The following is a 16,867-nucleotide window of genomic DNA, read 5'->3' on the forward strand; positions in this document are numbered from 1 at the left end:
CCTCCCCCGTGGCCCAGCTGGGAGAAATGAACATGACCCGAACGTAGTATCCTTTGGAGAAAGTGCTAACGGCGTTCTTCTTGGTTGGAGGTGGACTCCTTGCGCCTATTATCAGGCGGTGGGACTGCCGCTATCTTTACTTGGGAGTTTAATACGGTGCAAAGAGGGGGTAGGAATGCCAAGTCGACAAGGAAGGGGTGGGCTGTGGACGCGCGTCAACTTGGAAGCCGAACCTCATTTCCAGAACTTCCCGTTACTTTCTGGTTCGGGTCGGCCAGTCAGACGAATCCTGGAGGGCATGGGGTGGAGGTGGTGAGGCGGTGTGGGCGTCCGCCGACCTGGGTCAGGCTGGTGGCAGGAGAGGCCAGCGCGCTGCCGGCTGGACGCCCCGGCGCTGGCGCGCGGAAGGCGGCGGCGGCCCCTCCCCGCCCGCCCGCCCGCCCGCCCTCAGCCTGCCGGCCGGAAGAGGAAGCGGGCCGGCGCCCACGTCCGGGGCGAGAGGAGGCGTGGCCAGCGCGCGCCCGCCCCCGACAGTGTGCCCGCAGTCCGTTCCGCATCCGTCCATCAGTTCGTGTGTCCGACCGTCCGTCATCCCTGAGCGCGCGGCCGCGGCAGGTGCAAGGGGGCGCTGCTCCCGCGTCCGTGCGCGCCCCACTGCCCCGCCCAGGATGCGAGCCAGGGCGGGGGTCGGGGTCCGGGATTCCGGGCGGGGCGGGGCGGGTGATGGGGGAGGTCGGGGGCCGGGTTCCTGGGGGGTGGGGGCTGGGGGCCGGGATTCAGGGGCACGGGGACACCGCCGCGGCTGCCCTCCGCCCGGGCCTCAGTTTCCCCAGCCACTCTGCAAGACGACCTGGGGCGGCTGCATGGAGTAGGCCGGGGCCCCGATGCCCCCAACTCGGCCCCTTGGGACGGTTGGCATTGGTGGCTGCGGTTTCTTTGCGCAACCCAGCAGCCTGACTTTCCTGCTGCCTGGCATCGGGGAGAGGGCGCACTGAGGGGCCCTTAGCGAGGCGGGCAGGCACTCCCTTTAGGGTGCTTGCTAGCTGTTAGTGGGCCGGGGGCATAGTGAGGGCTGGGGAACTCCGTTTCCCCGCCCGGTCCAGGATAGGTATCTGGCTCTGGGGTACCCAGAGGTGCCCTCATGCAGACCTGCCACACTCTCAGCCAGGCGGGATTGGAGCGGCCCCCACCATGGGCTGGGGAGCAGGAGGGAGCTGCACCCCGCGCCCACCCATCCGCCAACAGCCCTTGTCAGAGCCCCGTGTGATCACCGTGGTCTTCCTCGGCCTCCTGCTGGATCTCCTGGCCTTCACTCTGCTGTTGCCTCTGCTGCCAGGGCTGCTGGAGAGCCATGGCCGTGCCCACGTGAGCCCTCCCCCATGTCTGGAGGCCCCCGACTCCCACGATGGCTGCCCACCGCCCCAAAGCCCATCAGGGACTCCCCCAACCCCTGTCACACTTCCTTGCTCCCCAGGATCCCCTCTATGGCTCCTGGCAACAAGGCGTGGACTGGTTTGCCGCAGCCATCAGGATGCCAGCGGAGAAGAGGTACAACAGTGTCCTGTTTGGAGGTACGGCCCCAAGTCCCACGCTGGGGTCCTTGTCCCCACTTTCCTGCTGCTGGGCACTGTCTGCCCCCTTCCGGTGTGCAGTGTCCACTCCTGGTGGGGCCCACCCAGCATCACCAGACCCATGAGGACAGACCGAGTCGTGTAACCCAAACGTCTGTCTCTTTCAGGTCTGATAGGCTCAGTCTTCTCCTTCCTGCAGTTCCTCTTGGCACCAGTCACGGGGGCGGTCTCAGACTGTCTCGGGAGGCGCCCGGTGATGCTGCTGTCCCTGGTACGGGTGCCCACCTCTCACCCACCCGGCAGCAGCCCTCGCTGCCCCCTGGGTGTGCTGCTTTGGGTGCTGGCTCCTGTGGCTAAGGCAGGCTTTCCCAGAGCCGCTCCCTGTCTGCGGGGGGACATCGGGAACACAGACAGACCTTGAGTGCTCCAGAACAGACAGGGCCGGGTCCCAGCGGTGTTACCTGGGTTTGTCAGCCCAACTCTGGGCCCCTCCTGGCCTCAAGTGACCACACCTGCCCCGGGGACAGGCAGGTCTGGCCACCTCGTATGCCGTGTGGGCGGCCTCAAAGAGCTTCGCCGCCTTCCTGGCCTCCAGGGTGATTGGGGGCATCAGCAAGGGAAACGTCAGCCTCTCCACAGCCATCGTAGCCGACCTGGGCTCACCGTCCGCCCGCAGCCGAGGCATGGTGCGTGCGCACTACGGGGCGAGGAGGCTGGGATTCCTTGCCTGGGGTCTCCCGTCCCGGCTCAGGCGGCCTTCTCCCCAGGCAGTCATTGGAGTGGCCTTCTCGCTGGCCTTCACGCTGGGCCCCATGCTTGGCGCCTTCCTGCCAGCGGAGATGGTGCCCTGGCTCGCTTTGCTCTTTGCTGCCTCCGACCTGTTGTTTATTTTCTGCTTCCTGCCGGAGACGCTGCCTGCGGAGAAGCGGGTAAGGTGGGTCCCAGAACCTGCTGCCGAGCCCCAGGGCAGGGGCTCAGTTCTGTGGGCACGTGGGGCTGGCCAAGAATGCTGGGCTGGCCTCTCCTTCTGCACAGGGGCTCTTGGGGCCACAGTGCCTCCGGGGACCCCTGCCTCTTGGGCCGGGCATCTGGACCAGAGGCCAGGCCAGGTTCAGGTCGTGGCCCTCCCCAGCTGCCTGGCCGGCCTCTCCAGTCCCACCCCCTCCCCAGGCATCCTCTATGGGCCCGGGGTTCCAGGCCGCGGCAGACCTGCTCAGCCCCGTGGCCCTGCTCCGTTTCTCGGCCGTGGCCCGTGGCCAGGACCCACCCGCCGGAGACGGTAAGAAGGCACCCCCATCATGAGTGCAGGACTGTCGCGTCTTCGGGCTGCTGGCCCCTACAGCCGCTCTCCGTGCTCCCCAGGGATCCGTCACCTTCGCCGCCTGGGTCTGGTGTACTTCCTCTACCTCTTCCTGTTCTCGGGTCTCGAGTTCACCCTGAGCTTCCTCGCTCATCAGCGCTTCCAGTTCAGCAGGTAGCAGCGCCAGCCTGTCTTCCCCGCTTCAGTGACGCCCACCCTGGCCCGTCCCTGGGGCAGGCGCTGGCTGAGGCCCAGGAGAAGCTGTGGGCTCCCAGGCTCCGGCGTGGCTGGCGGGAGCAGGGCGGTCAGACCAAGGCACTGACGGCTCCCCCGCTCCCAGCCTGCAGCAAGGAAAGATGTTTTTCTTCATCGGCCTCACCATGGCCACCGTGCAGGGCGCCTACGCCCGGAAGATCAGCCCTGGCAGCGAGATTGCAGCGGTGAAGCGGGTACGAGGCTCCCCCGGGCGAGTGGGGGGCAGGCCCTGTCGCGAGTCCCGCTGGAAGCGGCAGGGGTGGGTCCTGAGTGCTGCCATGCCCCCCGCTCCCCACCACAGGCCATCTTGCTGCTGGTGCCTGCCTTCCTCCTCATTGGCTGGGGGCTCACGCTGCCCGTGCTGGGCCTGGGGCTGCTGCTCTACTCCTTCGGTGAGGGGGTCCTCCCGGGGCCAGGGTGGGAACGGTAGGGAGCCGGTGGCCAGGGATCCCGGGTCACAGCCCTCCAGGCATCACCTGGAGGCTGCCTGCCACCTTCCTGGTGTCCCCTGGCAGCCGCTGCCGTCGTGGTGCCCTGCTTGTCCTCCGTGGTCGCTGACTACGGTAAGGAGCCTTTCTTTGCCCGAGGCCCCCCAGGTGGGAGGAGACCAGCAAGCACCTGACGGCTTCCTCCCCCCCTCCCCCAAAGGCTTGCCCAGGCAGAAGGGCACGATCATGGGCACACTTCGGAGCCTGGGCGCCCTGGCCAGGGCAGTGGGACCCATGGTGGCCGCCTCAGGTAAGGGCCCTGGGATAGCATTCCAGGCACGCTTGTGCCCCTGGGAGGCAAGGCCAGGGGGAGGCCACGCGGCCCTGCCATCCGCCTTCCCCTGCCGCCCCGTCGGTTCCTGCCGTGGTCCTGCCATCCCCGGGGTCGAGGCGCGGCGGGGAGGGAGGGCCCGCATCACCTCTCGGGCTGTCTCTCCACAGTGTACTGGCTGGCCGGGGCCAGGGTCTGCTTCACGGTGTGCTCAGGCCTCTTCCTGCTCCCTTTCCTGCTCCTGCGCAACCTGAGGCCTCCAGCCTGCATGGCACCCAAGGCCGAGTAGTGGACCTAGCCCTGCCCCAAGCTGGGGGGGGGGGGGGGGGGGGGGAAACGGGACCTCTCGCCTCCCCCTGGGGCCCAGCCCTGGCCCCTGCTAGACACTCCAGCAGCTCCGTGGTACGCGCCTGGGCAGTCCTGCCCATCGTGCTGGGAGCAGGGACTCCCCAACACCTTTCAGGTTTTGTGTTCACTTTTCTCTCAGACACACGGTGTCAGCCAAGCCTCCAAATGACAAAATAAAGCAGCTATTTTATACCAAGTGCCTTTCGCCAGCACACGGCTGTGCCTCACTACCCCCCACCTGGGAGACCCCCGAGCACCAGAAGCTCTTACACCTGCACTGAGCAGAAAAGGCCAAGGCTCGTCCGGGGCCCGTGACCATTCTGCACAACAGGGAGGACACAAAGGGTGACACAGGGCCCGCCACGATGGGAGCCCGCACTCGCTAGGGCCTACGTGAGCTGTGCCCTGCACCCTGGCCACCCAGGGAGGAGGGAGCCCTGTGCTGGGCTCGTCCCATCACCATCCCACCCCTGCGCATCTGTTCGGACTGTAGGGGCGTCAGGCTCTGGGGCGCAAGAGCAGGCTGGCGCCCCGGGCAAGACGATTCTGGGTTCTAGGGGCCTTCCTGGTGCAGAGCAACAGTGTCCAATCAAGAAATAAACACTTGGGATCTCAAGACAGACTTCTGGAAGTCCTATCTTGAACAAAGGGGAAAAAAATGCCAAACTGCTTCCGAAATTTAGACAAGGAAACTGCTTAAAGAATTTTATTTGTGAGTAAAACACGTTACAGTGGAGGACAGAGGACCCATCCTCCCAAGCCTGTATCCATATATGCGACTAGACTTCATGTTGTAATACAAAGAGTTAAAATAAACTACAAAAGTGAAATAAAAGTCATTGCATGTGAGGGACAAAAGGAAGGGGTAAAGAGTCCGGGGTCAACTGAAGTACGGGCTGAGGGCTCAGCGCCTGGACGCCACCATGGCAACAAAGGGACACACAGGAGAAAAGCAAGTCGCCAGCAAGCTCGAAGCAGTGGTCAGCGCCATGCAGCCGGCCTCAGGTCCTGCCTTGGTGTCAGGAGCGTGGGTCCGCCCGGGGAGGAGGCCTGCCGGTGCCTGGTCAGGCTGGCACCGGGGCAGCTCCTGGAATGGGTCACCCACTAGTCCCGCTAAGCAGCTTCAGGTGGTTTCTCAGGGGTCTGAGTTAAGTGAAACTTCACGATGCCGAACAAGGAGAGCAAGTCACGGCTCATAAGTGGCTGGTACAAGCAGGGAGGGAGGGACCACCGCGTCTTGTACCCTGCGCCTTTTACCAAAACCAGGGGGTCTTCAAGGCAGAGTTAAAGGTAAGAGAAGACCCCTTCTCGGTCCAAAACGTCCCCTAGACGAGTGAGCAGAGAAAAAACTTACTAAAAAGTGGCCTGTTCACGGTAAAAAACGTAGGGTAAATTGCAAACCTGCTGAAAAAAAATTCTAGAAAGGACCCTTCCCCTGTCTTGACGTATCTTCCCCATGACAGGAACCCAGAGACCCCAGTGAGTGAGAAATGGGGAGCCCCTGAACCTGTTTCTGGCCTCAGGGTAATCAGACCACACATAGCTTGTGCTGGGCAGACACAGGTCCCCTTTGCTGTTGGGGTTTCCGGCTCAGCCCAAACTCGCCTCTCAAAGGCTGTTGTTATGCCCTGGGCCGTTGGTGGGCACGTGAGTGTTTTCACAGGACTGAGGCTTTGTGTCCACAGAGTGAGATCACTCACCCAGCAGGTAACGCCAGCAGGAAACTACAAGTCTGATTCAGTCACCTGAGACCTGGGGGTGAAGGGGAGCCTAGCACACAGCACGGGTCACCTCACAACAGAAGGAGAGAGCGGTCAAGGCCAGAGCCGGCAGGGCCTCCGACCGTGTGGCCAGGACCAGGACTTCTCACCGCCAGGGGAGAGGGTGTCACCAAGGGGCAGACAGATGGGAGGGACGTGGATTCGTCTCCCCCGGGACCTGAGGCTGCGGGCCGGGGAGGAGGTGGGGGGACCGCTGCACACACACGCAAGGCGAGCACCGGTGGACGTGGGGGTCTGGTCCCCCACGGGAGGGGACCGGGAGGGGAGCTCTAGCTACATGGAGGGCTGGGCTTTTTGCATTCACCACACGGGAAGACAGGACACGAGACGCGATCGGGGACGGTCTGGTGGCGTCAGCTGGTGCAGGACGGGGTCTTCAGGAGTCACTCCTCCTCTTGCTCTTCTTCAGAAAGGAGGGGGTGCGGAATTTCTTCTTCTTTTTGGAAGGGGACTTGCCCGGAGACCCGTCGCTGCCAGGGTCCTCGGCAGCGGGGGAGGCGGCCTCTTCAGCCGCCCGGGCGGAGGCTGGCTCAGGGCTGGCCACCAAGGGGGACCTGGTGGGGCTGGGGGGCTCGCGGGCCTCACAGAGCCCCTCCTCCTCTTCCTCCTCCTCCTCCTCCTCCAATGTCGGGAAGCCGAGCGCTTCTGAAGGCTCATCAGGGGACAGGTCGGGGAGAGTCGGCTTGAAGGTGGCAGCGACACTGTCCTCTCTGGAGGCGGGCTCCTGCGGCAGGTCTGGCGGGCGGGGTAGGAGAGACAAGGCTGGAGAATGGCTGCCAGACCTCGGCAGGGCGGCCCCGAGGGGGGAGGGGGCAGCGCCCCGCACGGAGCCCACCTGGACGCAGGGGCTTCTACCGACACCCGACTGACACTTTAAGTGAGGTGTACTCTACTTCAGGGCCAGGGGGAGCTCAGAGAACAAGACGTAGGCACAATCTCAGGGCTGTTTTCAGCTCCTCCTCGCGGACAGGGCGCTCACGGACAGGGCCTTGGTCCCCGGTCAGAGAGAGCGAGGTGGGCAAGTCGGGAGCATTTCAGCAGGACAGTGCTCTGCGTTAGCACTTGAACAGAAGTTTATTCTAGAACCCTAAGGGCACATTATCAGTAGTCCTGAAATTAAGCCTCAATTTCAGCCCACAACACCTGGTCTCCCGCAAGAAGAAAACCACAGAAAATCATGGTTAACTCCAGACCCCATATATCAGCATCAAACGAAATAAAGGCATTTTAGGCTGGAGAATCAAAGAAAAGAGATGAATTATGAGGTAAGAGCTAGGGGCAAAACATCAGGCCATCTTCACAAGTTGAACGTGGAAACGTAAATAGGTACAGCATAACTGGTCTGAGGGTGTGCTTCTAGCAAAGGTCCCCATCACCAGATTTCTATACAGACTCCTCTGACATTTCCAGAGGAGTGACCTGAGCACAGGAAGGTCTAACGACTGTGTAAGCGGTGGGCAAAATGGACATCATAACGAAGGCGGGATCTAATCCCTGAACCAGTTTTGTAGATACTTAAAAACAGCCTATAGAGTTACAAGCAACTTGCTGCTTAGGCAACAGCAAACCGTCTAGTACGGAGAAATGGAGCTGAAGTCAGGAGGGGCCCCGAGCTGAGTGTCGGTGAGGTGCGGCCGGCACAGGAGGCTCCGGGCCCCAAACACTTAGCACTTTGGCTCTGGGAGGCTGGAGCTGCCCTGTCCCTGCCCTTAGCCACCTTCTGTCCCAGGATAATGAAATGTCCTTACTTGGCTAGGGCAGGAGGAGGTCGGGATTCACTCTGCAAAGCATGCAGAGGTTGCCTGTGGGTGCCTCCGGGGACTTTCATCGTGTGGCCAATGTCACATTAAAAAACCAGTGCCAAATGTAGCTCTTCTGCCCCATCTGAACTTAAGCAAAGATCCAAACACATGCGACCCCTAAGCTGTCTGAACCTAGTCTAGACGTACTTCCGATCCAAACAGCGAAACCTCCCGCCCAGAGCAATCACAGGCTGATCCGGCCAACATGATCGCTGTGTAGCTTCCAAGGCCCAGGGCTCCCTGAGCAGGGCCCTCAGTCCAGGGGCCCCAGGGACAGGCTGCCACCACCCAGCTCTCTGGTGACCGAGTCCCTGCCAAGATGCCACTGCCTGGGATGGAGGAACTGGGTGTGAGAAAGGGGGAGGGGGGCCCTCTATTTTTATTTTGAATAAACAGAAAACAAAACTGAATAAGCAACGAAGAAGCAGGAGAATGAAGCAAAGCACAGGGGATGCTGGTTAAACAGCAGAGGGCCGGACGGGCGGTACTTACTATGGTAACAGGTACTCTTTAGCACATCCACCTCCTGCTTGTGACGCAGCCACAGGAAGAGAAAAGCACAGGGAGAGAATCTAGGCATTCAGTCACAGCCGCCGGGTTATAGAAGGGTGGCTGAGCCATTCTTGTGGACAAGGAACGGGGGGAAGGTGAGCCACAGGCTCCCAACAGGCACGGGCAGCACGACACAGAAGACCGAGGGACAGACACGTGGGCCACACGCCACAGACACGCAGTGGGCAGTCCGAGAGGCCGGTGGAGGCCTGCACTCGCACGGACCAATTACTACGGCAGGTCCAACGAGGTACCACAGCTCAGACATGACGGAAGACGTTTCCAGAGGAGTGATCTGAACACAGGAAGGTCTAAGGACTGTGTGAGCAGTGGGCAAAACGGACATCATAACGAAGGTGGGATCCAACCCCCGAAACCTTTCCCGCCTGGTTCTGACATCTCACTAACAATCCGTTTCTCCTTGAGTTACCAAGGCCAGCGCCAGCAAGGAGGGCCGGTTCAGAACCATGTGGTGGGTGGCTTTCCATGCAAAAGCGCTTTTTTCATCACTCAGTCCCTCTACTGCACACCCGGCTGCTCTCCCCCCACGGGACAAAAACGCGAGGCCCACCCCTCCCGGCCAACGCCGGACCCCAGAAGGCCACGCGCCCTCCCACAGCGGGCAGCCAGAGCTCACCTTCCTCAAGCTTGACAGGGGTGCTGGGGGGGGTGTGGGGGGCAGCAGGGTGTTCTGGAGGACTCTTCTCCTTCTCTTCTCTGCTCTCGTCCAGAATCTCTGCAGGCAGACACACAGAGAAGCACGTGGTAAAGAGCTTCAGACATCGTGAGCCTTCACCCTCCTCCAAGGCAGGCAGCCCCTGCCCTCCCTATCTGGCTGCATCCAGGAGACTGGGAGGGCTCACGACACACTGTCTTCACCTCTCCAGGATAAAGAAAGCCCACTATGACTGTGCATCTGAATTTCAGAAAGATTCAACAACTTTGGAAACAAAATTAATTTCTACTCTTAGGCCAGAGAGAATCCGCCAGAGCTGACCCTGTGGCACACCGACTGGAGGCCCCCGGCCTGTCCTCATCTGTCCTCCAGGGAGGAGCCCCTCCCCACGTCCTCACCGTCCAGCCTCCCCACTGCTGAGCTGGCAGCCCAGGGTCCCAAGCACCCTCACCCTGCTCACCTCCTCAAGGGATGGAACATGAGAATTACGTGGGTTTTCATTTTCTATGTAGAACATTTTCTACCAATAATTTAAACCTGGCAGCTAATAAAGCGTATTTTTATTTTCTGAAATAAAATCACTGATAAGGACCAGAGGAAAAATTACAGGTACTAGGACCGAACAAAGATCTAGGAAATTTCAAGCCTACTTCTTCTCATTTAGGGAAAAATACATACTAATATTATCTTAATTCCCTAAATCTCCTTATCTCACTTACACTTTTTATATTAATGCTTAGCATCACTAGGTCCCATATTTTGAACAAGCAGCTACAATCATTAGGGCCTTTGATCTCAAAGAGATGCCAACCCACCTTCCTGAAGCCCGATTTCTATAAACAAAGGCCTTCGCATCTCCTACAAGTTCCCTCAACCAGAAGAAGGTGCCAGAGCCCTGAGGCTTTCTTTCCTCCTGCCAGAAGTGCTGACCTAGGGGCGCCTGGGTGGCTCAGTCGGTTAAGCGGCCGACTTCGGCTCAGGTCATGATCTCGCGGTCCGTGAGTTCGAGCCCCGCGTCGGGCTCTGTGCTGACAGCTCAGAGCCTGGAGCCTGCTTCGGATTCTGTGTCTCCCTCTCTCTGTCCCTCCCCTGCTCATGCTCTGTCTCTCTCTCTGTCTCTCAATAATAAATAAATGTAAGGGGGAAAAAACAACATCTTGTAATCCGGGCCCCCCGACACTGGAGGGGCTCAGGGTCAGACGCATGTGTGTGCTCTGGAATTGGGGCCGGTCCACGCACCATCCCCAGGGCTCTAATCTGAGGCAGGGACTTATGGTGACAGCACAGAGAGCTCTCGGCGGGGCTGTGCGTACATGCAAGGGAGCCGATCAGAGACACAGAGCTCTGTGTGCTCCCAGCACACCAGCTCGGTGTGACGGGAAGACTGGGCTCACTCTGATTCGATATGCACTAAGTCTTAATTTCAACGCACACCTAACAAAGTGACACAGACGGAAAACGACAGTTTTTTGCATGACCCAAATTCCAGTAGCAGCTATGTAATGTATTATTTAGTCTAAAACAAGACCAGAAAAACCTAAATCGGGGCAAATCAGAGACTCGGGAGCAGTACTCAGAGACTCAGGAGTAGTTCCCGGTCAATCCCCCCCAGACCCAGGGCCATGGAACACTTGTGGGACTTCCATTCCTAAAGGCAGATTCCTAGGGGGTGAGCCAAGGAGGAAGTGTGGTCCCTACAAAGACCAGGATTAGAACTTAAGGCCCTGAGGACAGCAGCATGAACCTCCTGGGCGGGGAGGGCAGGGGGACATCTGTGCCCAGGGTCTGCTGGTCTCAACCAAGGCTGCCTGGGGAAAGTGATGCAGACCCACTGGAGCCTTCCTGGTAGAGGCAGGGGGAGGCTCACCTCTGGCATTCTCACAATTCTTGGATCTACTTTTCAAAACCTAAAGTTGAAAACAACCTGCTCCGTGAGGTTCTGGTTCTTAGAACCATTTATTTTCATTTGCTGCAAACAGTCCCATTGTATTTTACAAAAACATAAAATACGACCTCCTGCGTCAGCAAGTTACCAAGAGAAACAAAGGGCCACGCCAGCAAAGAGCCACACTCCCCACTGGGTCCGGGACCCAGAGCAGGCCGCACGCTGGGCCGTGGGCCTGCCAGCACACCTGTGTAGGAAGACCCTCCAGGTTCGTGCAGGAGGGAAGTTCAGCTCTCCAACATGGTCTCTTGCACAGGCACCGTGCACACTCACAAGTGTGTCTCATGGTCTAATTCCTTCGGGACTAGGAAACGTGCGCTCAGTGACGTTCTGAACTAACCAGACCCAAGGCTGCTCTTTCATGCGAGTCACTGACCCTATCGCCCACCGTTAACACCTGGCACAGAGGAGCGGGCACAGCGCTTTCTCTTGCTTCGGGGACAGCCCGTGCGGCCTGCGCCAGCATGCCCAGGACTCGCCCAGGACTCGCGCACACGCACGCTCACCTCCAGGGCCCTTCTGCTTCCGCTGCACCTCCCTACGGTACTCTTCCAGCTCCCGGTCGGTGAGCGTGCTGAAGGGGTTGGGACCCGCGGTGCTCACAATGACGTGGGGCTGGTACTCCTTCTCAATGATGGCCTTGGAAGCCGTCACCAGCTCCCCCTGCAGACAAAGAGGGACGCCCCGTCGGTGGGAGCCCTGCCAGAGGGGACTCTCCCCAATCCCGGGCAAGGCTGCAGGCGGGGCGGGGCGGGGCGGGGCGGGCGGGTTTCCAAGAGTGCACACGCACACACCCACACCCACGCACACGCACACGCACACGCACACGCACGCATCCCTGAGACGGGGCCTAGGAATCGCCCTGGGCCCTGAGGCAGAGGCCGGGCTGCGGCCTCCAGTGGTAGGAGACAGAGAAACACAATTTAAATGCCACAAAACAAATGTACCAGGAGGAAAAAAAACCACAGGAGAGTCCTTCAGGTTTCAGAAGCAAAAGCAATGAGGTGCAGACGGACAGCACAGAGCGGGCACCTCCAGGAGAATGCCGTCTCCACAGTGACAGGCAGGACAGAAGAGGGGACTTTTGAAGCCAACTGCCCCCCCTCATGACAGCAGAAAACATCAAGGGTTCCGATGGTCAGGGAAGGTGTGCTCGGAGACTGACCTACTAAGTTCACAGGTAAGTTCTGTCCTTTTGACTATGTATTTAGCTTACAATCAGCTCCCGAAAACGGATCCCAAGAAATTGTTTTAAAGTCCCAAAATATCAGTATTTGTCTGAGGAATTTGGAGAACTAGGAACATGTAGAAAAGAGAAGAAAACAGAAAGAAAGCAGCTCACAGGTCACACCCAGTCTGCAGGGAAGAGACAGACCCAGGGCAGGGCAGGGCAGGGCAGGGCAGGGGGTAGGGGGAAGGCAAGCCTCGGAGGGAGAGAGCCAGGAGGGCAGCCCTGGGCGTGTGACGTACAGCCCACCCTCGCCTGCCCCAGCACAGCTCCGCACTCCACTGCTCAGCCTGGCTGGCCCCCAAATGCCCTGGGTTCATTCACTGAGAAAGTCAGCCAGAGCTCACACACGTGCGCATTACTTATCAGGAGCTTCCAAAAACCACCTAGGAAAGGAGAAGCCAAAATTCTGATGCCAGGCTGGTTTGCCAACACTCTCCTCAGTGAGAGGCAAACACCAGACACGGGCCGTGCCGACCAATGTGCACGAGGGACAGAGCCAGACTGGGGACACCTGGGCCACCTGCTACCCTGGCAAAGCCTGGGAAACCCGGATGGAGGGGTGACTGTCCAGCAGGCTGGGTGCAGAGCATCCAGAGCACTCCAGGATTGCTCTGGGACGCAGACCCAGGGAAGAGAAGGGAAGGGCCTGCTGCAATTGGCCACCTCTGCTTAGAGAGCCTGAAGAGTCAAGACAACCTGGATGGTCAAGGGGAGCCCACTTTCTGACCAAGGCGGACCCAAAGTCAACCGGCTTTTCACTCAGAAGCTGCCCTGTCTCCAGACAGGGAACCGAATCCCTCTTCTCGGTAAAGCCTGTTCCTGTGCATCGGCTTCAGTTGTGCCATCCTTGGGAGGAGCTGCTGGGCTGACAGCAGGAAGTGCTGGGTGGGGGGGGGTCCTGCAAGCTGGGGCACTTGACCTGCTGCACGCGCACCCTGCTAGCACTGGCAACAAAGCGACCAGGCGATGCGAGGTTTGAGAGAAACGTTTAAATCCATTTAACTCAACAGTTCAGAACAAGGAATGAGTAAAATATCGAGAATCAACGGCCACAGAGGCACCTGTGGCAAGCGAGGCCCTTCCCGCACGGAGACCCCGGACCCTCAAGGCACCTTGGTTCCCACCTCCGCTGGCAGGGAGCCTCCTTCCTCCAAATTCCTCAGCCAAGCACCAAGCGGCTGCCAAGCCCCCAAGACCTGGGCTCTGACCGGAATGGAGGACAGAGGAACTGCGTTATCTGGGGGGACGGAAACAAGGCTCGGGATGCAGAGGGAAAACGAGTCCCCTGCGGGGCAGCAGCCTGGGCTGAGAAGCCAGGATGTGAAGTGGCTGCTCTTCACGCAGAGGCTCTCGCTGCTCCCCTCACTTCCAGCCACAGAACGCGGCTCTAAGCAAAACCGATGCCGCCGAGTAACTGCTTCTGCGCTTGGCTGAGGTGCGCCTGGTGTGGACTACGAACGTGGCTAGTGACCCAACCTCTCCAAGCATCAGGCTTTTCAGCCATAAAACCCACTCAGATTTGAACTTACATTCTTAGTGCCGGGCCACGCGCTTCTGGGCGCTCAACACCAAGTTCGCCAGGTAAGACTGCAAGGTGGGCCCAGGCACCTCCCATTTCCCCCACACAGCACCAAGTGAGAGGGACTCTGCCCAAGGACACACAGGTGCACAGAGCACAAATCCGGCAGCACGGTCCCGGCCTGCCCCCGGCAAGCTGTCGGCATGAACTTGTTCGCGCTAACGTCTAACAGCTCAGTTCACTTGCAATGACCTCCAGAAGGCGGCCAGTTACCACAGCTTCCGTGTTGGCGCGTGCAACGTGGAGTTAAGAGAGCCTTCGGCTGGGCTCAGTATTCCTTCTGGAACCAGAGCATCAGGGTGCGGCTGACAAGCTGCCGCTCCTCCTTCAGGCAGAGGACGACAGGGCCTGAGTGAACGGCCATCACCAGGGAGGGAGGGGTGGAAGCAAAGGGAAGGGCTTCCCCAGAGCCCCTACTTCCTAAGCCCCAGACACATGTTCCTCAGATTCTCAAATGGAAAGCAGGTATCTACAGATTTGCCTCATTGGGAAGAAGACGTTACTAGGACACGTAACCAAGTTCTTTTTCCACTTTGTCAAAGAAAAACTCAACTTGCCACCTTGAGAGCAGGGCCACCTTGTAGAGGGAGCAATGCAGTCTGCGTTTTGAGATTCGCACAAAAGATGTGGGAACAGCTTCAGTCAAGGTCACGGATGGAGTCGTATTCTCCACGTAAAAATGAGAAAAAGACCAATGTGAGCAGCAGGAGGGTGTTGGAGAAAATGCAAGCTGGAACAAGAATCCAGGCACGGGAGCACCCTCTAGGCTGGGCTGGGTGCGGTTGACCCCACCTGGATGCAGCACTCCCAGAGTGCGCTGCCCAGACTAGGGGGTGGGGCACCAGAATGGCCAGGAATCCCATTCCCAGCGACTCTGACTTCCTGGCAGGTGGGGGTGGGGGGCCACATCTATACGTGATGAAGCACTCACAGGTGATGGTGACACACACCCGAGTCTGACATGCCGGAGCGAAAACAAAAATTGGGGCTGGGTGAGGAACTGGCCAAAAAAGCCCACTTGAAACACAGCCAACCAGCCCACCTTCCGGAGAGCCCGAACCAGGTCAAGAAGAAACCACTACGTGTGACCCAGTGCCAGAGAGACTGTAGAGCAAGGACAGCGTCAATCAGCTCTGCCCAAGGACTACAGGGTGGCAGCCCCAGTGGAGACCCCGCACGGTAAGCACCCCGGGCTCACGGACTCAGCACACCTTCACGCACCGGAGAAAAGAAAATTATGAGCTAGCAAGACCACAACGGCTTAAAGCCCAAAGTACTGAGACATGCAGAAAAAGGCCATCTTTCTCCCCTGCTCTGAGAAGTCCCTCCAAGAACGGCAGCTCAAAGTACATTCAAAGGATAAGGAGAAACGGACCTACTGAATTAATCCCTAAGTATGCAAAACCTCGTCATTGGTGAGGGTTGCACGCAGGATACAGAACCCCTGGTACGAATCTCTGGCAACTGGGACATCACTACAAAGATATGGCATCTCACTGGAGGCGTAGGAATTGAAGAGACACACCCTAAAAATCTCCTTTGAACACAGGATGAACATCACCACGACTCAACACCGTGCAGGCAGCCGCTTTCTGCTGTCAGCACCGAGCTGTGCACACCAGCACACCTGCAGGGCCCTCACGGGGCTCCTTCCAACGGGGCAGGTTACATCACACAGACTTCTCACCTGCCATCCACATCAACGTGTGCGTGTACACAGCTTACTACTACTCCTGGCTTCAAATTTCCATGTCTTTTTTCCCTGTGAAACACTTTTTAAAGAATTATCTAGGATTTTTTTTTTTTTTAGGAGAAAAACTAAATATATCTCATCAACAATAGAAACTGTCCAGTTTTACTTTCCGTTCCTCTGAAATGCTGTCTTTCAATTCTACAACCTCCAATGGCCACATTCACTACGCGTGCGGTCACAGCAGAGCAAGCAAAGGTAGAAGGTTGCACAGGGAGCCACCGCTGCCCACAGGCGGCCCGTATGAGCCTTCTGCCATGGACATCTCATAAAAGGCAAACAAAACCCAAAAGCATGCGCTAACCAAAGTCACGTGCAGACCCTCAGAAATGCGCCACGCATCGTGAAGAGGGGCCCTTTCTCCCCAACCTCGTGGATGCCTCGTGGATGCCGAGGATTATAAAAATAACCTCGTACCAGACACTCTAATTAAAGAACAGAACAGGCAGAACGGAACCTCGGTCCATCGCAGAGGTAGGGGTAACTGAGACGGTGCCCGGCAAGAGCAGACGGGTGGGGACGGGGCAGGTGGAAGGGCAGCGCGTGCCGAGAGGCGGTCAAGGACAGGGCGGTGAGTACCTTTCTACAAGACAGAGATCTAGCAGGACTAAAGGTCTGCTCTGTAAGCTCGAGCCCTTCGATTGTTTCCGTACAGTCAGAGAGGGGTGCGTCCTGCAACAGTAAACTGAGTCATCAGAGCCCGCCAGGCCCGGCTTCGAAACAGCAACTGAGAGCACAGGATGGAGCTGGCTGAGAGCATGCAGCAGAGACAGCCGTCCACGGCGGTGCAGCAGTGATGGCGGTGCACGTGCAGACACAGACCACAAGACCAGGACCACGGCTGCCCCAACTCCGAGCACAAACACCTACCCTGCAGGGTCGCGTTTAAAGCAGCAGGTGGCAACTTGATTTTCAGAGATAACTACTTACACGATTATCTTCAATGTGCCACGAAGTACAGTGCTCTTACAGAAAGGCATGTAAATGCAGACATTTACAGGTGCCCTCTGTAACCACTTTTCCCCAAGCAGCACTTTATTGCAGAGAGCAATACACACGAGAACAGAAAAGTCCGTTAAACCCACCCTCTTCTAGCATCTTCCACCGTACACTGCCAAACCGGGGCAAATCCAGGTCCCACGGCAGGTGGCGTGAGTGCCACCCTCACACAGGCATGCATTGCATGGAGCAGGGCTGGGGAGGACACGGCCCGTGGGCATGCTTGTGCTACGTCTGCAACTTTAGGAAAAGTGGGGGGCTGTTTCTCATCATGAGGATCTTTCACAGGGGTAGCTCTTGCCTAGAACACTTACCTCAT

General features: G+C 58.7%; 2 protein-coding genes across 19 annotated transcripts in view; one reads left to right on the forward strand and one right to left on the reverse strand.

Moving 5' to 3' along the window:
• Positions 1 to 488: 488 nt before the first annotated feature.
• On the forward strand, positions 489 to 4,429 carry MFSD10 (major facilitator superfamily domain containing 10). 9 transcript variants are annotated; one of them, XM_058719665.1, is made up of 13 exons: positions 489 to 615; positions 1,165 to 1,365; positions 1,475 to 1,571; positions 1,739 to 1,842; positions 2,099 to 2,257; positions 2,339 to 2,500; positions 2,742 to 2,850; positions 2,934 to 3,045; positions 3,212 to 3,320; positions 3,428 to 3,518; positions 3,642 to 3,689; positions 3,775 to 3,864; positions 4,056 to 4,429. In XM_058719665.1, exons 2-13 carry the CDS (start codon positions 1,192 to 1,194, stop codon positions 4,172 to 4,174), a joined length of 1,374 nt encoding a protein of 457 aa, XP_058575648.1. In that variant the 5' UTR covers positions 489 to 615; positions 1,165 to 1,191; the 3' UTR covers positions 4,175 to 4,429. The 9 variants fall into 9 exon arrangements, with proteins under 9 accessions (XP_058575648.1, XP_058575649.1, XP_058575647.1 ...); XM_058719666.1 differs by having other exon boundaries at positions 507 to 615; positions 1,169 to 1,365; XM_058719664.1 differs by having other exon boundaries at positions 517 to 615; positions 1,104 to 1,365.
• A 482-nt stretch (positions 4,430 to 4,911) lies between these two features.
• ADD1 (adducin 1) overlaps positions 4,912 to 16,867 on the reverse strand; it is an 88,832-nt gene continuing 76,876 nt past the window's right edge. For 2 of the 10 annotated variants that reach the window (XM_058719628.1, XM_058719629.1), the window contains exons 13-16: positions 16,129 to 16,221; positions 11,496 to 11,652; positions 9,006 to 9,104; positions 4,912 to 6,749 (exon numbers count right to left, since the gene is read on the reverse strand). In XM_058719628.1, coding sequence (XP_058575611.1) covers positions 6,391 to 6,749; positions 9,006 to 9,104; positions 11,496 to 11,652; positions 16,129 to 16,221 — 708 coding nt within the window. In that variant the 3' untranslated portion in view covers positions 4,912 to 6,390. Of the gene's footprint in view, positions 6,750 to 8,307; positions 8,343 to 8,385; positions 8,439 to 9,005; positions 9,105 to 11,495; positions 11,653 to 16,128; positions 16,222 to 16,867 lie in introns of those variants that run through there. The other 8 variants (XM_058719635.1, XM_058719636.1, XM_058719630.1 and 5 more) reach the window with 5 other exon arrangements.

This window comes from Neofelis nebulosa, chromosome 3 (assembly GCF_028018385.1).
Source record: "Neofelis nebulosa isolate mNeoNeb1 chromosome 3, mNeoNeb1.pri, whole genome shotgun sequence".
NCBI lineage: Eukaryota > Metazoa > Chordata > Mammalia > Carnivora > Felidae > Neofelis > Neofelis nebulosa.